This window comes from Triticum aestivum, chromosome 2D (assembly GCF_018294505.1).
Source record: "Triticum aestivum cultivar Chinese Spring chromosome 2D, IWGSC CS RefSeq v2.1, whole genome shotgun sequence".
NCBI lineage: Eukaryota > Viridiplantae > Streptophyta > Magnoliopsida > Poales > Poaceae > Triticum > Triticum aestivum.
Window position 1 is genome coordinate 90,717,275 of NC_057799.1, and position 23,980 is coordinate 90,741,254.

Here is a 23,980-nt window from a genome sequence, read left to right on the forward strand (position 1 = left end):
AGTAACCAGTTAGTGTGTCAGTTTTTCAGTTCCTTTTTGCTTTTTTGCAATTTGTAGTATTTATTCTTCTTACCTCAGAATCAGAACCTTAGTATTTATTTTAGTCTTTCAGTTATTAGTCTCAGCTTTTTAGTATGTTCAGTTTTAGTTGTTTTAGTAGATCATTTTCTCGGCTTTAACGCCGATTCACTTTTAGTCCTTTTAGTAGTTCATTTTCTCAGTTTTAATGTATTTGTTTCAATCATTCATTCAGTTTTCAGTTTTTAGGCATCAATATTCCTAAGGATCAGTACCCTAAGTGTTTCAGTTGAGTTCTCTTCAGTTATTTGTTAAGTCTTCAGTTATTTGGTCAGTGTTTATTCTTTTTCAGTAGTAATCTTCTATATTTGAAGTTATTTCAGTCTCAGTCCTCACTATTAGTTATCGGTAATTAGTCTTACAAATATGTTTTCAGATCAGTCATCAACCATTTTTTGTGTTAAGATCAGTCTCAGTCATTTATATTTTTATCAGTTGCTCATATTTCTTCATTTCTCATCCTTCTATTCAGTCCTTCTTTCTTAGTCTCTTAGGTTCTTAGCTCCTTAAGTTTTTAAGTTTCTCATTCATTTTTCTGTCTTCTCTAGTTCTCTGTTTCATCAGTTGCACTTATTTCTCTTTTTTTCATCCTTTTATTCAGTCTCTTAAATTCTTAATTCCTTCGGTTTTTCTGTTTCTCTAATTTCGCAAGTTTCTCATTCATTTTTCCGTCTTCTCTGGTTCTCAGTATCATCGGTTGCTCTTATTTCTTCATTTTTGCATCTTTTTATTCGGTCTCACTTTCTTAGTCTCTTAGATTCTTAATTTCAATCTTTCTTCTTTTGTTCATATCCAGTCTCTCTTTAGTTTTCTCAGTCTTATTCAGTCTGTCTTCAACTTCTTTTGCTAGTCTCTTATTTTGATCTTCAGTCAGTACCCAAAGGCATAAATTATGTTCAGTAAGTCCCTCCCCATTCACTTTGTTTTTGTTATTTTTCCCTCACTTCCTGCTTCGTCTTAGGCACATAGTATTTTCTCTGTCATGTGCAGCAGCAAGTGACTCTTCATATGTCTTATTTCTAAAATATGGCTAGAAATTTAATTAAGCTCTAGATGGGGAACATGGAGGTATGATTTATCTTCTAGTTGTGTTATTCAAGTATATTTTTTTCGAGCATGGTGTTATATTTTTCTTTTTACGGCGAAGCAACCTGCACACACAAGCAAGAGGATGATCATAAAAATTCTTCTTCATCAAGAACCTTGTTATTATTGTGATCCTCGATAAAACCAAGCAATACACGGTGAAAAAAACAGATTTTTCTTCACTAATATGCATGAGTAACGTTGTGTATCATTCGCCCCGACGGGTCGCATTCTTTTCCGCTCTTGGATTGAAATTTTCGGTAGTATATTATAACAAATCCTAAGGATCGGTACCCTAAGTGTTTCACTTGAGTTCTCTTCAGTTTTTTGGTCAGTGTTCGTATGAGACATCAACGGATGGCCGCATCTACTTCAACCAGGGCTGGAAGGAGTTCCTCATTGGGACTGGTCTTGGGGTTGGCACAACTGTGCTAATCACCATGAAGACCAATGTGCTCAATGAACTAAACATGATGGTTGCCCTTGACACCATCTAAGTACCAGTTGAGGTCAATAAGCGGAGTCATAGCAGTAATTGGGGTACTTAGCCTCTAAGTAGGTATCAACTATCAACCATATGTAATCGGCCTCGAGTCCTGAACTAGTTTGAACGTGTGTTGTTGATGTGTCGCAACTTTTATCATTCCCGCAAGTGAACCATACATATATATGTATGTGCTTGTGCATAGTTTGTGGTTTTGTAGACCTACGTAGTTTTTCTTTTTATCTTTTTTGATTTATTGTTTTTGTTTTTTGAGGGAAACAGCGGGGCTCTGCTGCATATTTGTTGTTGATTTTTAGAATAATAATACAAAGAGTATTTGTACAAAATAAGGGGAAAAAACAAGCAGGTGAAACTAAAATACAACAATCTTCGTTTTTGTTAGTATCTTCTCTCATATTTTTCTCCCTTTTTGCTAAATGTTTGGTATGTCAATCTTTTTCTTTTTAGGTCAGTGCAGCAGGGAAGTGGATCTTTTGTTCATATTGATTCTTTTATTAACACATTTTTCGTTCCAATCTAAAGATATACATACATGTAGGTAGTATTATACAGATTATATCGGTGTTCATTTCTTCAGATTTATGTTTTCATTCTGCAAACAATGGAGGCAACATGTATCTTCATTTTTGCATTATTTTTCATTCCCTTTATAATTAAGTGTGTACTAGTGTATGCTGCTTCAGCTCTTTTTCTTTTGGAGGGTATGCTGCATCAGTTTTACATGCAATTGTGCAGCATGAACATGTTCTATTTGGTTGGGTGTGGGGAGAGAATTTTTCTTTTTTGAGGGAGGGTGTGGGGACAGCTAAGCCGATGAGAAGTAACGAACTGGGGGTGGTGAACTTTTATGCTGCTGGCTCGGGGAGGTGGGTAATTGTTTTCATTTCGGGCCATACAGAATGGGCTCAGAAGTCTGCAGTCTGCACCGAACCCAAGTGGCCATTCGACCTGAACAAGAACTAAAATCAGACGAATTTTCTCTCCATCATCTGAACGAACTGAAAACAAACAGGTACACGTGTTAACCAGACATTGGACGAAAATGTGACCTGAGCTAAAATGAAAATCAGACGTCTGATGATTAGGCACTTAGACAATCCTAAATGCATCTCAAGCAGATCCCGCAACCGAATGAGCCGTAAAATAGCAGATCCCGCAACCGAATGAGCCGTAAAATTGGTTTGCGGGCTCCCGTAAACAAAATTTACGGAACGACACATGCGGAGACAAAACAGATCTCACATACATCACCAGAATTTAACACGGTTTTGAAAACTAGTAATTCACGCCATAATTTATATTGTTTCTACACACAAGGATATAAGCGATCATTGTGTAGTGGGATAAGATTTGTTAATTTGATCGTTGTGTAGTGTGATCACTGATTACAATAGGAGTTTTTTTCCCCTTTTTCGAAATGATTACAATAGGAGTTGTGACAGACTGCCCGCTGCCTGCATCAATATGTTTTTTTAGGGGCGTGAATATGTTTGTTTAAGCAAGAGATGTGAGGCATGGACAGAAAAATATACTCCCTCCGTTTCATAACCTTTTTGACAATAGACGGTTGGCAAGGACCTTGGAAGCCAGTTGTGATCTCTGAATGCCAGAGCGCCTTTGTTCCTGGGAGATTGATCACTGACAATACTTTGATTGCTTATGAATGTCTTCACACTATTCGGAAGCAGCGAGTAAAACAGCCCTTCTTTGCTCTCAAGATTGACATGATGAAAGCACATGATCGGGTTGAGTGGAGCTATCTGCATGCATGTCTATCGAAATTGGGTTTTGCTACTGCATGGATTGATACTGTTATGAGGTGTGTCACCAATGTCCATTATGTAGTCAGAGCCAATGGTGAGCTTACTGATCCTGTGGTACCCTCTCGGGGTATCTGGCAGGGGGATCCAATTAGCCCCTACCTGTTTCTCTTGTGCACTGAGGGTTTGTCCAGTCTGCTATTCCAGAAGGAGTGTTGTGGCGAGCTACATGGGATTAAAAACGGCCGTCAAGGCCCTCCTATCTCACACCTCCTATTCGCGGACGATAGCATCTTCTTTGCTAAGAGTGATCAGCATAGTGTGGATTCGTTGGAATCTATGTTGCACACATACTGTGAAGGATCGGGTCAAGCAATCAACAAAGAGAAGTCTTCTATCTTCTTTGGTCGGAACTGTCCGGACAGCATTAAAAACAGGGCGAAGAACCGGTTGGGAATCCACAATGAGACCTTTCATGACTCATATCTTGGTATGCCCACTGAGGTTGGCAACTCTCCAACAAGCACTTTCAAGTTCTTGACTGATAGAGCATGGCAAAATATCCATGGATGGTCTGACCATCCGATATCTAGGGCGGGAATGAAACATTGCTAAAGTCCATCACTCAAGCCATTCCGACCTTTATTTCGAGCTGTTTTCGTCTGCCTATCGCTACTGCGAAAAGTTTAGGCAGATTGTGTCTAGCCAATGGTGGGGCAGGGAGGATGGAAAGAAAACGATGCATTGGAGGTCTTGGGCATGGCTGTCGACCCCGAAGTCTTTAGGTGGCATGGGCTTCCGCAACATGACCCTGTTCAACCAAGCGCTCTTGGGCAAACAGGGATAGAGGTTACTAACCGAGCCTGATTCTCTATGTGCTCGTGTTTTGAAGGGTAGATACTTCCCCAACAACAACTTCTCGAATGCTTCGGTTCCACGTACTGCTTCTGCCACTTGGAGGGGCATTATTCACGGCCGTGATCTGTTGAAACGTGGGGTTCAGTGGGGGATTGGTGATGGTCGACAAACGAGCATTCTCTCGGATCATTGGATCCCGTCTACTCCACCAGCTTTGGTTTAGCCTCTTTCGCCAATCCCATCGTCCACAACTGTCCATTGTCTTAATGATGAGGAAAGGGGGACGTGGGATGAAGAGTCTGTTCGAGCCTTCTTTCTGGACAGAGTGGCTGATGATATCCTTCAAGTTCCTATTAATAGAAATGGTGGCTCTGATTTTGCCCGTTGGCCGTTCACGAGATTTGGAGAATACACCGTCAAGTCTGCATATAATTTGGCAAGAGCTGGTCTTTTTCTCGTGAGCAGAAGTGACTGTGGGCTGGGTGTGAGTTCACGCTTGTGTGAGGACGAGAGATTATGGAAAACGCTTTGGCGAATCACAGCTCCCAATAAGATGAAGATAGTCCTTTGGCGCTTCGTGCATGATTGTCTCCCATCAGGTGACCAGCTCCGAAGGTGCCAGGTTCCAGTGAGATCCGATTGCTTCTTCTGTGGACGACTAGAAAGCGTCGCCCCCATGCCCGAGCTGTTTGGGATGAGATTAAGGAGTCCTTCAACGTCCACTTCCGCAGGTCGTCGTCTCCTCTCCCAAGCAATGGCTGTTTGACTTCTTATCTTCTTGCTCGGACTAGGATGCGACGATTCTTACGGTTTCCTTCTGGCACATATGGGAAGCTCGCAATTCTGCAAGAAATGATCCTGTTGCTCCTCCCCTTAGGAGTACAGCGGCCAGAACAAAGGCATATATTGATCTCATCTTCCAACACCTTTTCAAATATGTGCCTACTCCCAGGCGTGAGTCCTCTTCTTCTGCCCGTCTTTGGTCTCTGCCGCCGCAAGGTACAGTGGTTGCGTTATCTAGCGCCGCTGTTATTGAGGAGCTGGGCATGTCCAGCGTTGGTGTGGTGATTCTCAACCATGTGGGGAATTGTGTGGCTGCGTGCTCTGAACCTGTAAGGAGTGTGTGTTCGCCGGAATTAGCTGAAGCAACGGCTCTTTGGCGCGCTGTCCGCTTAGTCCGGGAGGAGGGTTTTACCAATGTCTATTTCAAGACTGATTGCCTCTCGGTGGTGCAGCGGTTGTCGTCTCCGTCTAGGGATCGCTCGGTGGTGGGCTCTGTCCTTGTGGATGTCAAGTCTCTGGCTCATGGCCTCTCATATGTGGCCTTTCATCACGTTCGTCGGCATTGTAATGTTTTAGCTCATGTATTAGCTAGATCAAGTTTGGGCTCTTCTGGCCCTTGTATTTATCATTATGCTCCGGATTGTATCCGGGAGACTCTTTGTAACTTTGTTGCTTGATCAATAAAGACCGACGTTCTCTAAAAAAGAAAACATTTTTGACACCATAATAATGTTAAAAAAACACGAGATGGAGGAAGTAATTTCTTGGTCGCTTATAACAGTAATAAAATGTGCACACTTGACAATCCTAACACTCTATCGGCTCTTGGGATTTGTTCTTAATAGAATATCTACGTCACCCCGTATCATCATTTCATAGAATTTATCCCGTGGATTTTCTTGCTAACAGAAATTATCCTGTAGATGTTTCTTGATTGCATTATCCTGTCATTCTCAACTCACCAGTAGCCGGTACAAGGTGCAACGCTGGGTCATACTCACATCTAAGACTAAGTTGGACATTCGCGGGTTGAGATTTCAGATAGCGCCCTATCAAAGTTGTACTAAATCTGCCACAAGTAATATGGATCGATGGAATTATATTAAAAGAATAGAAATGGCCGAAATTATTTTTGGTATGTGAATATATATTCTTGGCATGCTTCACTCTCTCTCAAAAATAATCATCGTATACTATATCCAAAGAATGATCACAAGTTTGATTCATGGTCGATTCATGATTTTTTTGACACACGGTCTCATAGGGCCCAATACATTAAAAAAGGTCAAAAAGAGTTGCTCGATTAATTAACGAAAACCCGAACAAAAACAGTTACGACATGCCCACAGAGCCAACCTGGCACCCACAACCACATCGTCGAGGAAAGGACACTGTCAAGGTTGCCTGCAATGTCATCGTCATCACATCTCCTCGAGGAAGCGACGCTAATAACAGATTTTTTGCGTCTTTCGAGATGCGAAGAGAAGTAAGAAGGAGCGACTTCGACTTCGTCGCTGGCGACCCGTCAAAACCCCTCCGAACGAATGGTACACGGGAACCCCGAGGACCAAGGCCAAACAACCGGCCTCGCGCGTCCAGGATAAGGCAACTCTAACTTTGGTGACGAGCCTCGCATGAGAAAAGGAGCACGCTTTGCACCGACAGAGTCCGATCTGCCCATCGCCTGGCATCGTTGCCACAGTGTCGCCCCACAATGCCGCTGCTCTGACTTCAAGCTTGGAAACATGCCAGACAGTCAATGACGAAGGCGAGCCATGACCCTGCTCATTTTGCAACCATCATCGCCACCACACAAGTCACAACACAACAACCACGCCGCCAGTCGGGCACCTGTTAACCGTGATGTCGTGCACGTCCAGCCTCAAGGAAGAGCAGGAGGGATCACGGTCTTCAAGGCGGCGCCCCTAGAGGGAAAGCGGCATTGGAGATGACATCGCCACCTGATCCTACAACACGAGCTTGGCTTTCACCCGAAGAGCTCGATCCTTTTGTGTTGAAACAATATAAATTACTATGAGAAACCATACCCGTCAACAAAAACATTGGTGAAAATATTGGTTGAACATTTCTTTAAAATAATGCCAGAAATATGTATTGATGGAACACATAAAGTAGAATAAAATGAGAAACAAAAACTAAATGAAATAGAGATAGTGACAAATGAAATAAAATAAGATAGTCCTTGAGAAAATAAATAAATTTCTTAAGGGTGTTATTGTAAGGGTTAATGCTACACACGCAATATATGGGCTTTGACTTTTTCAACAACAAAACCTAACACGAAAAACAAAAGGAAAAATCAAAAAATAAGAGCGCTTCCTATTTAGCGCTTTAGGCGCCAGTTAAAGGCCAGTGTGCAAACCGGCGCACACCCCCTTGCAGGAGAGAATCGAACCAGCAACCTGCAGTTTAAGTGCAACACGCACGGGGCTGATCACACGTTGTGATAAATCCATTTCCTTTTCTTCTTTTGTACTTTCCGCATCAGGGTTTTTTCTTTTTCCATTGTGAATTTTTCCCAAACCGGTTTTTATTTTAGGTTTTCTTTCTTTTTTGTTTCTTTTCCTTCATCCAGTTTCCTTTTTTCTAAAAAGCATTTTTAAAAAATTAATGAACCTTTTCAAATTGGTGAACTTTTTTTCCAAAATCAATGAACTTATTTTCAAAATCGGTGAACTTTTTTAAATTTGATGAATTTTTTGTCAAAATCAATGAACTTTTTTCAATTTGATGAATATTTTTTTTCAAATCAGTGAACTCTCTTTCAAATTTGATGAGAGACAAAAACATTGGTGAAAATATTGGTTGAACATTTCTTTAAGACAATGCCAGAAATATGTATTGATGGAAAACATAAAGTAGAATAAAATGAGAAACAAAAACTAAATGAAATAGAGATAGTGAAAAATGAAATAAAATAAGATAGTCCTTGAGAAAAAAATTAAATTTCTTAAGGGTATTATTGTAAGGGTTAATGCTACGCAATATATGGGCTTTGGCTTTTTCAACAACAAAAACCTAACACGAGAAACAAAAGGAAGAATCAAAAAATAAGAGCTCTTCCTATTTACGCTTTAGGCGCCAGTTATAGGCCAGTGTGCAAACCGGCGCACACCTCCTTGCAGGAGAGAATCGAACTAGCAACCTGCAATTTAAGTGTAACACTCACTAACCAACCGGGGATGATCACACGTTGTGATAATCCACTTCCTTTTCTTGTTTTGTACTTTCCTCATCCTGGTTTTTTTCTTTTCCCATTGTGAGTTTTTTCCAAACCGGTTTTTCTTTTGAGTTTTCTTTCATCCTTTTTCCTTTTTTTCAAAATGCATTTTTTAAAAATTGATGAACTTTTTTTCCAAAATTGATGAACTTTTTTTCAAAATCGGTGAACTTTTTTCAAATTTGATGAACTTTTTGTCAAAATCAATGAACTTTTTTCAATTTGATGAACTTTTTTTCCAAATCGGTGAACTCTTTTTCAAATTCGATGATCTTTTTTTGAAAGTGAAGAACTTTTTTTAAAAATCAATGAAGTTTTTTTAAAAATTTTGATGAACTTTTTTTGAATTTCATGAACTTTTTAAAAAGCGTGATTTTTTCAAAATTTAATGAACTTCTGTTTCTTAAAAATAAACTTTTTCCAAATTGTTTTCAAATAACTAAAAAATCTAAGCGATATAGTAAGTGACTGAGTAATAAATAGGATGGCTACATTAGTTCTAAAACAATTTGTGTTGGTATTAGTCACTAGGGTTCAAAAGCTATTGTGGTTATGTAAGCGATACCAGAGAAGAAGGGGCACGAGTTTGATTCCCCATACCGCCACTTTTTCGCGCTATAATTCAGTGCACTGCGCTGCATGTTCATGGGCCAGCCCACTAGGTGCCGCAGTGGGCGCCAGTTGGCTTCTGCGGTGCTTAATGGACCAAATAAGACCCCCCACATGTACATGCGTGTGTCATTGGTGAGTTGGAATAATACGATTTTTTTGTTCTAAAAAAAGGAGTAATACGATTTTCCCTTTGAGTGGAAAGATACTCCCTCCGTTCACTTTTATAAGTCATTTCAAACAAGTAAAATTGAGCTGGTTTGCACAATGTCTAAAACGTCTACAAAGCTTTATAAAAGTGAACAGAGGGAGTATCTTTTATAGTGGTCATCTAACATATCAAAACCGCACATGAACTAGCTAAAGAAGGTCACAAAAATAAGCTTTGTAAAACTTGGTTTCATGTACAACCGGCATGTGTTAGCTACTTAGTTCGTTGGTGGCCTCGGAGTGAACGATGACAATTTAATAAAACGGCAACAAAGTCCAACTGAAAAAACAAATTCCAACACCTTGACCACCGCAGTAGCAAACCTTGCCAGGGCTTCGAGACATGTGGTTTCGGACATCTAGAGGTACTTGTCCAACAAAGGTGCGGTCGTGCCATAGCCAAGCATCCTCAATGTAGTTGTGCACTTTTGATAGCCAGAAAATTCCAATGACATCTTTCTTCAATATGAAGTACTCATAGGCCCACACACCAAGGCGACCAAACACGGTTCAGCTCATCCGGAAACGATGGCGGAAAAAGAACTCAAATATCGCATCGGGGACACTAGCCGTCCATCAGCATCATATGCCACCATGCCCTCTCACGATTCATCACTCGGTGCCTTTGATTGATCCCTTGAAATTGAGAACATGCTCATCTGCTCGTTGCGCATCTTCAATAACCGCATGCAACACCACCGATTCATTCTCATATTCGTCCTCGTCTGACGAGGATGAATGTCCTCGTCTGACGAGGATGAATCCATGAACTCGACGTAGAAGTACTCTGCAGCCGAATACATCGTGTTTACTTCAAAGTAAACAACAAAAACGTCAATAAATTTGGCTCTGGATTTGGCTGAACACTTCTCGGGCTTGGTGTTTGCCATGTACAACAATGTGCAAAGGCAGAGGGTACCTAGGCAGCGGCCGGATCAAGGGTGGAAGGGAGGCGTATGCAAGTTGGCTGGCTCCCGGGTGGTGTAGCGAAGGTCCGGCAAGGCCTGAGTGGCAGAGTGGGTAGTACAACGGCATTCTCGAAGTAATGCAGATACACAACTGGGGCGGAGGGACAGAGTGAGAAAGCAGGGGGCCGTGTGTGATTTTTGTGTGGGCCGGGGGTGTCGGAGTTCGACATGGCGGCTGTCCACAAACCTCCCACGGGTTTGCTTCCGGTTTGTGTGAATACGGGCGTGCGGACCGGGACGCGGACGTTTGATGGACGATGTTGGAGGGCACAAAGTGACTGAACAACGTGGTTCGAACGTTTACAGGCGGTTTGATGCACAACGTTAGAGGTGCCCTAACATCCTCCCAGATCTGGTTCATGTGGTGGATGGTGACGGTGATGTACGCGGTAGCCGAGTTGTGATGTTTCTCGGTGTCCGCTCGTCTCCTTGGTGTCATGCGGCTCGATCGGCGGGTTCTGTGGTCTACTATTGTTGATCTGCTTCTATCATGGGGTTGTCCTCTGTCGGCAGCGGTTGGTTTCTCTCCCGGGGCTTGATTAGGTGGAGGGGCGTAGGGCTCTGGGCGAAAGTCTTGGTTTGATGGGGGTCGAAGGATAACGGTGATGATGCTTCTTGGAGCTGTCATCGAAGAGTTTCTTCTCTCCACTAGACCGCGGCTTGTTGGTTCTAGGGTTTTCGTTGAAGTTGTTGGTATGGCCGGACTTTTCCCTAGGTCGGCGGAGCTGGTGTGGGTGGCTTTGGAAGAAAGCTTTGGTTCGGTGGTGTCGAAAGATACCGGCAACCATGCTTGTTGAAGGCGTCTCCGAGAGCCCGCCCACACCACACATCTCCAGGTTTGACACCCCAGCTGCTATGTAATAACTGCTCACGGCGGTGCACTATGATTTGCGTGGCACGAGCACGAGCGTTGTTACACATTGGCAACTGTACCCTGTCGAAATATCTCCATCTACCCTGTTACACGTTGTCCTCGATTGCTAGCTGTGCCTGCACGGCACACGTCGTCGTCTTCTCCACGGGCGGGACCATGGCGATGGCAGAGTGTTTGACAAAAAAATCGCGTCCCACAAAACTACCACTTTCAAAAAAGTGACTGATAACTACCAAAAAATTGAAATCTCGTGACTAAAAACTACCACTTTTGAAAAATGACCAGTTTAGACGATTTAAACATGTTTATGACATGCGGGACCCACCTGTCAGGGCTGACATGGCGGCAAAGTCAACCCCGTTTATTTTGACCGTTGAGCTGACCGTTATGACAGGTGGGGCCCACATGTCATTCTTCTTCTTCTTCCTCTCTCTATCTCTCTTCCCTGAACTCTATCCCGAGCCACCATGGCCATGCCACTCTCACCAGCGTCGCTGCCGCCAAGCCTACATCGAGCTACGACGGCCATGCCTGTCACCTTCACGCCCAGACTCAGTCGTCCCCTTCCCCCACTCCTGCGCTCGCCCATGTCAGCTCCGATGTGCAGTTGGTCAACCACGACAATATGGGCGACGCTGGCGAGAATTTCGTCGTGCTGCTGCTGCCTGGACCTCGGTACCGTGCCTGCCGGAGCAGAGCAGCCGTCGCAAGGAGCAGCAACAAGCAACAATGGCAAAGAGCAGCAGCCCTAGCAAGGAGCAGCAGCGGCAACCAGCGGGAAGGAGCAGCAGTGGCAAGCAGTAGCGGGAAGGAGCTGGATGGGCATGGTGTCGCCCGCCGTGGTTGCGGCAACCCTCCAGCCCTGCCGCGTCGCGTGCATCACCTCCAGAACGGGGCTATGCGACACTTGGGCCGCTCTGTACGCAGGAGCTGGCACGCCCTCGAGCTCGCCAGACCAATGCCAGCCGGCTCCGGCGACGAGCTCGTCGGCAGGGACCCGATTGCTTTTTCTAAAAAACTGAAAAGGACCTGATTGCTTTTTTTATAAAACTTGCAAGGATCTGATTGCTTTTTTAAAAGTTATAGGGATCTGGTTGTTTTTATTTTTTTGAAGGGACCGACGTGTGGGCCCCACTTGTCATAACGGTCAGCTTAACGGTCAAAATAAACGGAGTTGACTTTGCCGCCACGTCAGCCCTGCAGGTGGGTCCCGCATGTCATAAACGTGTTTAAATCGTCTAAACTGGCCATCTTCCAAAAGTGGTAGTTTTTAGTCACAAGATTTCAATTTTTTGGTAGTTATCAGTCACTTTTTTTAAAATGGTAGTTCTGTAGGACGCGAACCCCAATTGTGATATTTTTTTGTCAAACACTTGCGATGGCAGCTTCACCCATCATGCATCTTATCTTCGTTGACAAGCGACAAGCAAGCACCTATCGTCGCGTTCGGCGGATCACGCCATTGCTTCTACATCCGCACATGCTCGTGGTGCCTGGCTATCTGCGACCTGCGCGTCGCTGCAGTGACACCGATTTGCTGGCTGGAAAATCTGAGAGAAGATGACTCGATAAGGAGGATGAAGGTAGGCAATGTCTTGGCCATGTGGGACCTGCGAGTCGCTGCAGTGACCCCGATATTGTCACTACAGTGACGCGGACACTGCAAGAAAAAATCGATAAAGGCAGAGGCCGAGCTAGCCAGTAGCCACCCAGCGCAGCAGAGAGAATGGCCGGCGACGTCGCGCGCAAGCAGCTCCAGGCGCGCGTGGGGGCGTTGCCGTGGGCGGTGCGGCTCCAGCTGCGCGCGCTCGAGGCCGCCGTCGACGCCACGCAGCGCCGGGACGGCACCGTCAACCGCTTCCTCTTCTCGCTGCTCGTGGACCGCCAGGCGCCCGCCAACCCCGCGCGCCCGGACGCCGGGGGCGTCCGCTCCGTGGACGTCACCGTCGACGCGTCCACCGGCGTGCGGGCCCGCGTCTACTTCGCGACAGGCGAGGCGGGGGCGGAGGCGGACGCGTCGCCGCGGCCGGTGATCGTGTACTTCCACGGCGGCGGCTTCACGGTGTTCTCCGCGGCCACCCGCCCCTACGACGCGCTCTGCCGCACCATGTGCCGCGAGGCGGGCGCCGTCGTCGTGTCCGTGACCTACCGCCTGGCGCCCGAGCACCGCTACCCCGCGGCCTACGACGACGGGGAGGCCGCCCTCCGGTACCTCGCCGCCACCGGCCTGCCCGCCGAGGTCCCCGTCCGCGTCGACCTCTCCCGCTGCTTCCTCGCCGGCGACAGCGCCGGCGCCAACATCGCGCACCACGTGGCCCAGCGCTGGATTGCGGCACCAGCGACAACGCCTCCAGCCGTCCACCTCGCCGGCCTCCTGCTCCTGTCCGCCTACTTCGGCGGAGAGGACCGGACCGAGTCGGAGCAGGCACTGGAGGGCGTGGCCCCGATCGTCAACCTCCGCCGGTCCGACTTCTGGTGGAAGGCGTTCTTGCCGGAGGGCGCCGACCGGAACCACCCGGCCGCGCACGTGACGGGCGAGGCCGGCACGGAGCCGGAGCTGCCCGAGGCGTTCCCGCGGGCGATGGTGGTCGTCGGCGGGCTCGACCCGCTCCAGGACTGGGGGAGGCGGTACGCCGCCATGCTGCGCCGGAAGGGCAAGGAGGTGCGCGTGGTGGAGTTCACGGAGGCTGTGCACGCCTTCTACTTCTTCCCGGCGCTGCCCGAGACCGGCAAGCTCGTCGCGGAGATCAGGGCGTTCGTGGAGAGCGTGGCGCCGAATCAGACCACGTAGAGAAGTAGAGACGATGATCACGACCACTCGTCGACTCGTCGTGGATGTCGTGCATGTGTCACTGTCAAAGTCGCTGCGAGCAGCCGCGTCCGTCTAAATTATTACTCTGTGTTGTATAAGTTCGAGTTGCCATCTCGATATTTTCTTTGTGCAACATGTGCCATGGGTGATGGGGGCATGGCAGTGATGGCACCCCCAAAGTTAAATGTTTGAGAATAGTTCATATCTCAATTTGAGAGAAGTTCATTTTACGACCTCTAACTACCGCCTAAGCCTAAAACACAGCTCTGAACTATAAGACCGTCTAATTTTCAACCCTCAACTTTCAAAACCAGACAAAAAACAACTTTGCAGTGGTTTTTGACTGGTTTTGACGAGTCAACAGCTTAGTTAGCACCAAGTCATACGCCATGTCACCATCTGTTGAATCTGATATTTGCTTCCACTTTTTTATCCAGTGAGCAAAACTTCTTGAATCTTTCACAGATTGAATCTAAGGGCTGTGTGTACTTTTGAGAATTTTATCAATTGTTTTTGAAAACCCTTTTTTTGGGGCCAAAATGGCTCTGAATTTGAATTTTTGCTCTAATATTTCCTACTTGGCAAAACTTGTTGAGACTTTCCCAGATTGAGCATAATGGTTGTGTGGGTTTTTGAAAATTATTTCAAATTTTGTGGTAATTTTTTGTTTTGGTCAAAATTTGACCCAAAAATGTCTTTGAATTTGATTTTTCCGCTCTAATGTTTTTTATACTTGGCAGAACATGTTGAAAGTTTCCCAGATTTAATATAGGGGCATGCTATGCGTCGGCCAGAGATCCGCCACCTCGGCTGCCGTTAGATTTATCGCCATCGAACGGCATATCCTGCCTTCATCATCACAACAAAGGCAATGTTACAAAACCTTTTGCAACTGAGCTAATACTATTTCAGAAATATTTGCAATAGAGGTTGTGTCGCAGAAAAAAACGTCATCACTTTTTGCAACATAGATAATGTTGTAGGAGGCCTTTTGCAAAAAGGATGGTGTTGCAGATTTTTTTTGTAATGAACGATGATGTCGCAACACCACCATCGTCGTTTGCAACTCTGATGTTGTTGCATGAACTCATTTGTGCATGGACGATCGTTGACTCATCGTTGCCGTCCGAGTCACGACGCTCGCAGATACCGAGTACAGGCGATGCGCGCGACGGCGGCGGAAATTTGGTGATGGAGGTCAGCCATGGCGGCGGTTGTTTTTGGATCCGTACCTAGTTGAGTTGAGGAGGCCATCGCCGACGGAGACCTGGTCACCGTCACCACCGCAGGGGGTCTGCGCCAGGTCAACCTGGTAGGCCCGCGATGACAATGCTCATGGATCTAGCCGCCGTCACCCTCCCCAATCCTAACCACTGTAGGATCTAGCTCATTGGCCGATTTGCAACAAAGGCCTAGTTGCAGTCTTGCATTCTGAAACATGGGTGGAGTTGCAAATATATACAGTGAAGGGAGGTTGGCTTCCGATCGTCCAATGAAAAACAAATCTGATGGACACGAAGGCGGCTGACACTCACCCAAAATCGATCGGCTGAAGGCAAGTGTTTCCCTTTAAAACAAGGCTGACTAGATTTTTGAGAAATTTTTCAATTTTTATGAGACTTTGGTTTTCGGCAAAATTTGACCCGAAATGGCTCTTAATTTGAATTTCCCTCTAATTGTTTTTCAACTTGGCAAAACTTGTTGAAACTTTCGTAGATTGAATACAAGGGTTGTTCGGTTTTTTGAGAATTTTTTGAATACAAAATTTGTATTCCATGTAGTTCTCTAGTTCTTTTTCATTTTGTTTCTCTCTCTTTCAATCCTCAGGTTCCATGCTGGCATTGATGAACACGCTTCCTTGCCTCGACGGAGCTGGTCAGCTTCACAACCCGAAGTTCATGGTTGCTGAGCACGTGCAACATAAAAAAAAAAATCCAGTTTGTTGCCACCATGAGTGGACCTTTCACTTTCCACCTCTCCTCCAAATTCGTGATTTTCAAATACGACGGTGGAATCAAATACGACGCGTGAAATTTTCACGTACCTGCCAAGACCACCTTTGGTTAGTGGCATCTGGAGGAGTTGGGCGCCTTTGAAGTGTAAGATTTTCGCGTGGTTGGCCATGCAGTACAGGATTTGGACTTCGGATCGGAGAGCGCGACACGGCCTGCAGGATGAGCCTTCCCCGTGTTACTTCTACCTGCAGGATCAGGACGACACGGACCATATCTTGTCCAGCTGTACGTATGCCAAAGAGGTCTGGTGCACACTTTGGGACACATTCCACATCAACATCGGAGATCAAGCGGTAGGGGAGTCCACCTTTCTTTGGTGGATGAGAGTGAGGGTCAGCTTTCAGAAAGCGGATAAGAGGGGTTTCGATACTTTGTTCATTGGGACTATTTGGACCTTGTGGAAGCAACGGAACGCAAGGGTTTTCAACAGAGTTGATCAACAACTGAGACCTAGGGAGGCAGCAAGGTGGATCCTAGACGAGTTGGCAGAATGGAAGCTTGCGGCGGGCGGTGTAGGAGGTTTACAATGTTTTGTGAGAATAGCCTAGTTTTTCTTCATTGTTTGGTGTTGGTGTGGGTGTGTGGTTACCTGAATGTTCGCATTTGGGTGACACTTCTTGTAAATGTCTTTGCTCCCCTTCTATAAAATTAGGCTGCTGCTACGCGTAAGCCGGCTGATTTTTTGGAAGATCAGCCGCCCGCACAGCCGTCACATACAGCCGTGTGTGGCCATTAGATCGTAGGCTAGCACCAGCGCGTCTTCCTCGTCTCTCTTCGCATCCTCCTCTCGCGTCACATCTCAGCCAGCAGGCGCGATGAAGGCTCGCTCCCTCCCGAACTTGTATCGCAGTGCCAAGTCGTTCGAGCAGCAGCTCCTCCCCGGCCGGTAGTGCAGTGCCGTCGTTCGCCGGAGTGACGTTTGGTCGCAGCAGCATCCCGCAGCCCGTTTCTATGCTCCAACACAGCACCGGCAGTCCAACGATGCTCCGTCGCAGCTCCATAGCAGCACCGACGACTCTCGGAGATGCTCCATTGCAACCTCATTGCTGCACGGCGCGGTGCTTCGTCGCAGCTACAGTGCTACACCGCCCCCATCGTCGGTGCCTCCATGAAAGCTGCATTGTAGCTACGCCGCCTCCCTCGATGGTGCAGCGAAGCAACGATGCACCCATTGTGGCGCTGCCGCCGGCTACCTCGAGCATCGGAGCCACCGAAGAGCTCCAACGGAGCAGCACCGAAACTGATGAAAAAAAGCTTTGCAACGCCGACGACACCCCAGGGAAGCTCCATGGCAGCACCGCAGCTCCAAAAAAGCTCTGATGCGGCACCGTCGACGCCCGGCAAAGCTCCATTGTAGCCTCGGTCGTGCTCCATTGCTGCTCCGGCGAAGCTCCATTGCAGCCGTGGCGAAGCTCCAAGCCTCCAATGCATGACCTCGGACACGCTCCATTGCAGCCCCACCGACGGCGGAAGCTGCGATGCAACTCCGGTGGCGCTTCAATGCAGCCACGGCGGAGCTTCAACAACCTCGCTCGGCGCTCTACTGCAGCCCCACTGACGGCAGAAGCTGCGATGCAACTCTGGTGGCGCTTCAATGCAGCCACGGTGGAGCTTCAACAACCTCGCTCGGCGCTTTGCTGTAGCCCCGCCGGCGTGAGCATGAATCAGGCGACGTCCGCTAGTCCCTTCCTCCGCTATGGTGGTGCCTCTGCTCTGCCGCTTAACGAATGCAAAAAATCGTCGGATGACCGTTCCATTGCCGCTCTGCCACCGGCAACTTGCAGCACCAGTAGCGCCGACGAGGTTGCATCGCAGCACGGCGGCCATGGATGAGTTGATGTGTCAGTGCCCGGCGGCCCTGGACGTGTTGCCGCGTTGTAGCAGCGACGGTCGTTGACGAGCGCCGTATTGCATCGCCGGCAACACCTCCATGGACGCTTGTTTGCAGGTATGCCACCTCCAACGATTCAGCGAAGGAGCACCGGCTGCTGGTGCCGATGGCTGGCGATAACCCTTTTTGGTTTCCTAGATGACGTGGTGGTCTCGCCATGGCTCCTCTATGGCCGTTAGTGAATGAGATGGCAAGGGAAGAAAGAGATATGTGGAGGAGGCTGCTTCGCGGCAAGGGAAGAAAGAGATATGTGGAGGAGGCTGCTTCGCTAGAGATAAGGTTGGGAAAGCGGTGGGCAGCTTCACGCAGGACACGTGGCGCGTGGAGAGGGAGGTTTACGAGACGAAAAATCAGTTGGATGAATTAGAGAGTTTTCCATAAAATTATGGTACGCCATTGGCGTCCTCTCGAAAAAAAAAGAAATTTTCACGTACCTATGCTTAACAGACGCGTATAAAAAAAGCTGTCTAATTAACATCCGGATGAAATCCAATTGGGTTTCAGTCAGATTTTTTAGCCAAATAGATTGTGACAAGTCTCCCTTGTATGTCCTTGTCCCACTTTTAAACCGACCCGCACATGTCCATCAACTTAATCTTAACGGGTCCACAGCCCCTCTTTTCCAACCCGGACAGAAACGTCAACAAAAGGAGGGGAGAGCCAGCCACACCAGCGGGGCAAAGAAACTGGAGTTGCCTATCTACATCTGAATTCTGAAAGAAACGAAAACGTGTAGGGATCATTACATTGGCTGGAGAAACATAAAAGTTTCGCAATCAAACTAATATCATAGGCAGAATAATCATGAAAAAAGCCTTGTTAAACTGTAAAAAAATAGTAAAAATACTCCCTCCGTCTCATAATATAAGATGTTTTTTGACACTACACTAGTGTTAAAAAACGTCTTACATTATGAGATGGAGGGAGTAGTTCATATCCTCACTTACATGCTGCAGCGACGGGAAAATGAACTATGTAACTCTACTCACATATCACAAAATAGCAGGAAGAAAACAAGGAACAAGAGGTCTAGTTTGACAGGAATAAAGAAACTACTTGCAAGATTCTGAATTCATAACTAAAGTCACAGCACATGGTCAAAATATAAATGTTTGGGACGAAGCATGTTCAGGAAGCTATGAATAAAAATGCTTCAACAAAAAAGGCTAGGATTGCTGTATTTTAGAAAAGGCTATGACTGTATTTCAGAAACTTCGGCACTGAAAAACTGTACACTATTCAGAAACTTTGATCATGTTTAGAAATTTATTCCTGTTCAGCAATGATTCTATGGCTGAATTTTATAAACTGTGACTTGAAGTTATAGCTAGAATTGGTATGACCTTTTATTTGCAATTTAAATGAATTCACACTAAAAATAAAATGATAGTTACATAGGCTGAATAAACTAAGGCAAAAACTTAGGACTATGATCAAATAAAAGGCTAAAAATTTCTAAGAGGCTATGCATTGGTACTATTTGACACAAGCAAAAGAATAGATATTCTGAAGGTAACTATTATGAAATAAAGGGGAGAACATGTACATGTAGCTGTGACATAATTTAGGAAAATGGTCAAACAAAAAAAATCCAGGAACAAAAGATGGAAATTTCAGTATACAAAAATCTAAAATTACTAAGACCTATTGATCAATTTACTGTGACCTTCTTTGTGACTGCATCATGCCTTGTTACATGTTAGATCACAAAACTAAAATCAGAAACTTGGGCACGTAAAGACTATACTGTGAAAGACAAGAATCAATAACTGTTCAGTGCATACACAATACCAGATGCATACAAAAAATGGAGCAGGCAAGAAATAAACAAATAACTGAAGGCATGTACTGATCAACTGACAACACTGCCATAGAAGTGCAATTTACAAAATGTATAAAGACTCAAATACGGAAGAAATACAATAAATCACATCAACTAAGCTAAATATATATATTACATTGAACGAAACCCTAAGGAGCCTACCAAGAGATATTATACATAAACTAGAAAAAAGAACTAATAAAAATGAGCAGGCAACACTCCAATACCCTGAAAAGAAAACAAAAGCTTGATTAGCATAAAGCAAGACAACAACAAAAACAGATAAGCAAAGAAAATAAAACTCTAGGGAGGAACATCTAAGAAGGCTAACAAACTATTGGGAGGTAGCTAGCGAACCTAAAATATGGAAACACAACAAGGGCACACACAGAAATTACTGTGTAATCACACTGAAATTACATTTTAATCACACTGAAAGTACAGTGTAATCACACTGAAATTACAGTGGAAGTACACTATAATCGCACTGAAAGTACAGTGCAATCACACTGAAAATACAGTGTAATCACACTGAAATTACAGTGGAAGTACACTATAATCGCACTGAAAGTACAGTGCAATCACACTGAAAATACAGTGGAAGTACACTATAATCACACTGAAAGTACAGTATAATCGCATTGAAAATACAGTGTAATCACACTGAAAATACAGCGTAATCACACTGAAATTACAGTGGAAGTACACTATAATTACGCTGAAATTACAGTGTAATCACACTGAAATTACAGCGGAAGTACAGTGTAATCACACTGAAAGTACAATGTAGTCACACTGAAATTACAGTGGAATTACACTATAATCACACTAAACATACAGTGAAATCACACCCAAATTACAGTGCAATCACACTAAATACCACTACAATTTACGGTGTATAATCACTAACAATATAGGGTAATTATACTGAAATTACACTAACCAATTTAGTTACAATGGAAAATACACAGTAATTACAAAATGAGATTTACACTAAAATTCCACTGCGATTTACAGTGTATACTCATTGATAAGATAGGGTAATTACACCGAAATTAAACTAACAACGTAGATACAATGGAAAAATACACTGCAATTGCAATAAAATTTCTTACTGCAAGATACTCTGGAGATTACAGTCTAATAAACAGGGTAAAAGAGATTTACACTAAACAATAAAATTATAATGCACTGTAATTACAATGATAATCCATAGAAATTATGCTGAAACGGAGACAAACTATACCACTGAGTTACGGTGAAAATACACTCCAATAACAGTATAATTACAGAGAGATTTACACTGTAAACATGCACAGCTCATGCACTGTGATATAGTATTCTACTAAAACTTTGGTGAAAATTTACAACTGAAACTACTAACCCAAATTGAAACTACAACACCTAAATAATAAAGTAATTTGGTAACTTTAATGTGATTTGGAACCCTAAATGTGGCTACAATTACAGAGCAACAATAGTAAGTTTACTGCCTACTGAAACACAACAATAAACACTACCCGCATCTCTATATAAAGTGCTAACACAATTCAGAGAAAATCTAAAACGGCCAGGGGATCTAACACTACATCCACACAAAAGAGACCAAGAGAATTCAAACGAACAGGGAGCTCCAGAGTTATCCTGGGTGTTCGATTTCAGCATTTGCACCTACATCAACAACAGAACGAGCTGGCCGAATCAATCAACAACCCCATAGCAGAATAATCACACACCTACAGGCAAAATCTAAACGGCCATACATAGCAGATGAAATTCAAAATCCAAGCTCTCACACAAGCAAAATGAATTCTGATTTCAAGAGCACGAACAGCGCAACCACAGACATCTAAAATCCGCGAGGAGCTATCGCAGGCAATCAAAAGAGGAAATAAAAAACAGATCTGAGCGCCAGCTATCTGAGGAGTAAAACAACACAATGGAAAATCCCAAAAAGAGAACAATAGATGCAGCGGGCGGGGGAGGGAGGCAGGGGCCGGGAGATGCAGCAGACCTCGAGCGTGAGCTGCGGCGATGCAGCTGGGTGGGAGAGCACCGGCCGCCTGACCACCAACCTACTCAATCGAGCGGGGAGGGGAGCTCCAGATCACCCGCGTCTCTCCCTCTCTCTGAGCTCTACTCAAGGTTGCGTGCTAGAAATGAGAAGGGAAGGGACAAAGGCAGCTACAGGGAAGACCGGCGGTGTCACCGGAGGAGAGAAAATAACGGGTCTCCTCGAAAATTTAGCGGGCCCGATAAGGAAAAGCAGTCGACTGAGCCAACGGAAAAAACCCAACACGAATCTCAGGACAGAGATCTCGCGGCTGAAAAAACAGATGAAAACGAATTATTTTCATCCGGCTGACAATTAGCAATTCCGTAAAAAAGCTTTGTTCCATGCACCGCGATCATCTCAAACTCGCTTGTGGAGCTCTCGCCGGCGAGGCTGCATACGAGCTGAGTCGACTACACAGCGGATTAATGGTCGGACGTGGCGGTTTCCATGAAGTTCTTAACGTCGTTGACGAGCTTCCCGGCGTCGGGGAGCTTAGGGAACATGTAGAAGCCATGGATGGCGTCCGGAAACTCCACCAGCTGCACCGCCTTCCCCTTCCGCTGCAGCATGGCGGCGTACCGCCGCTGCCAGTCCTGCAGCGGGTCGAGCCCTCCAACCACCACCATCGCCGGCGGGAACTCCTCCGGCAACTCGGGCTCCGGACACGCCTCACCGGTCACATGCGCCGCCGGGTGGTTCCGATCGGCCCCCTCCGGCAGGAACGCCTTCCAGGACCAATCCGAGCGGCGCATGTTCACCACCGGCCCCACGCCCTCCAGCCTCAGCTCTGCTTCCGTGCGCTCCTCGCCGCCGAAGTACGGCTGCAGCAGGATGATGCCGGCGAGGCGGACAGGGTTATCAGAAGCAACAGCGGCCGAGGAGGTCCATCGGTGGGCCACGTGGTGAGCGATGTTGCCGCCGGCGCTGTCCCCGGCGAGGAAGCAGCGGGAGAGATCGACCGGGACGCCGATGTCGGCAGGGAGGCCCGCGGTGCCAAGGTAGCTGAGCACATCCGCGCAGTCATCGTAGGCTGCGGGGTGACGGTGCTCGGGCGCGCGTCGGTAGTTGACGGAGACGACCACGGCGCCCAGCTCGCGGCAGAAGCGGCGACACATGGCGTCCAGGGGCGCGGACGACGCGGAGAGCAGCGCAAAACCGCCACCGTGACAGTACACGACGACCGGGAGCGGCGCCGCCTCGGGTTTACCCACGGACGGGGAGAAGACGCGCGCCCAGAGGTTCCTGGCGGCGTCGACAACGACGTCGGCGGAGCGGACGCCGAGCGCGTCCGGGCGCGGCCTCGCCGGGGTCTGGCGGTCGACGAGCGAGAAGAGGAAGCGGTTCACGGTGCCGTCGCGGCGCTGCGAGAGGTCGCAGGCGGCCCCGAGCGCGAGCACCTGGAGCCGCACCGTCCACGGCAGCACCGGAGGCGCCGGCCGCGCGCTCTCGGCTCCCGCCATCAGTTTCTTGGCTCTTCTACTTGGCCGCCTCCGTCTCGCTGCCCTTTCTCCGTTGTGCACACGAGAGAGATTGAATAACGGAAATGCTGAAGCAATGGAAGAAGATTTTGGCACCTACTCCGACAAGTATTTCCGGACGGGAGGGTGACTGCAATCCGCAACCGATCCGATCGCGACGCTGACAATGTATATCGCCGACGATGGTTTGAAGATGATCATCGTGTGAAGCAGAGCGTCTGCAGTGACGTGTAGCTGCGGGCAACTGCGTATGCACTCCACTCCACCCGCCTCATTTCGGCTCCCCAATATGAAAGATCGAAACGGGCGCGTCCAGCCGGCGTCACCGCGTCGCCGCTAACACGCCACCGGTCGAAGTCCACCGCGTGGAGAACCGGGGACGATGATTAAAACGACCACTAGTCCTGAACCGGACATGCGTTTTTTTTTACGGTAATATGTGTCTCATTTATATTATATAAAGATCAAAGTACAAAAGTCATGTAAGGATTCACGTGACAAAACTGAAAAGATAGCGGAACATCTCCGAACTTCACATCAACGTCCGTCACGTGCCTTCGTAGCAGCCACCGAAAAAAAATGACGGATCACCTCCTCACCCGAGCTCGACGCGGCTCCATCGCTGATATGCAGCTTTGCGGACCTCCAAGGTGGCTTACCAAAAGTGAAGCCATTGCCGTTGAATGAATCAGGCCGGGGCAACACCCCGAACACGCCATCGAACTCCAGATCGGGCACCCCACCACGACTAAGACGCCGAAGAAGGAAATCATACCTGCCATCCACGAACCACGAACCCAGCACACGTTCCGTCTTCCAGATGTCGTCCATGCAGACTATAATCTGCATCCGCTCCTGGACTACCTCCCAAGCTCCGCGCCGACGCTGAAGCAAACGCCGTCGCAACGGCGGAGCCCTATGACACAGGTGCACC

General features: G+C 46.7%; 2 protein-coding genes and 1 long non-coding RNA gene across 3 annotated transcripts in view; 2 read left to right on the plus strand and 1 right to left on the minus strand.

The window, feature by feature from the left end:
- LOC123051867 (uncharacterized) overlaps positions 1-2,050 on the plus strand; it is a 3,377-nt gene extending 1,327 nt beyond the window's left edge. Inside the window, exon 2 of the long non-coding RNA XR_006424330.1 lies at positions 1,488-2,050. This is a non-coding gene — a long non-coding RNA (uncharacterized lncRNA). The remainder of the gene's footprint in view (positions 1-1,487) is intronic.
- A 10,597-nt stretch (positions 2,051-12,647) lies between these two features.
- On the plus strand, positions 12,648-14,014 carry LOC123051868 (probable carboxylesterase 18). The gene has a single exon (XM_044474856.1). It carries the CDS (start codon positions 12,699-12,701, stop codon positions 13,761-13,763), a length of 1,065 nt encoding a protein of 354 aa, XP_044330791.1. The 5' UTR covers positions 12,648-12,698; the 3' UTR covers positions 13,764-14,014.
- Positions 14,015-19,432: 5,418 nt separating this feature from the next.
- On the minus strand, positions 19,433-23,319 carry LOC123051869 (probable carboxylesterase 18). The gene is made up of 2 exons (XM_044474857.1): positions 21,527-23,319; positions 19,433-19,740 (listed from the first exon to the last, which is right to left on the minus strand). The coding sequence occupies exon 1, from the start codon at positions 23,026-23,028 to the stop codon at positions 21,991-21,993; it is 1,038 nt and encodes a 345-aa protein (XP_044330792.1). The 5' UTR covers positions 23,029-23,319; the 3' UTR covers positions 19,433-19,740; positions 21,527-21,990.
- Positions 23,320-23,980: the final 661 nt, after the last annotated feature.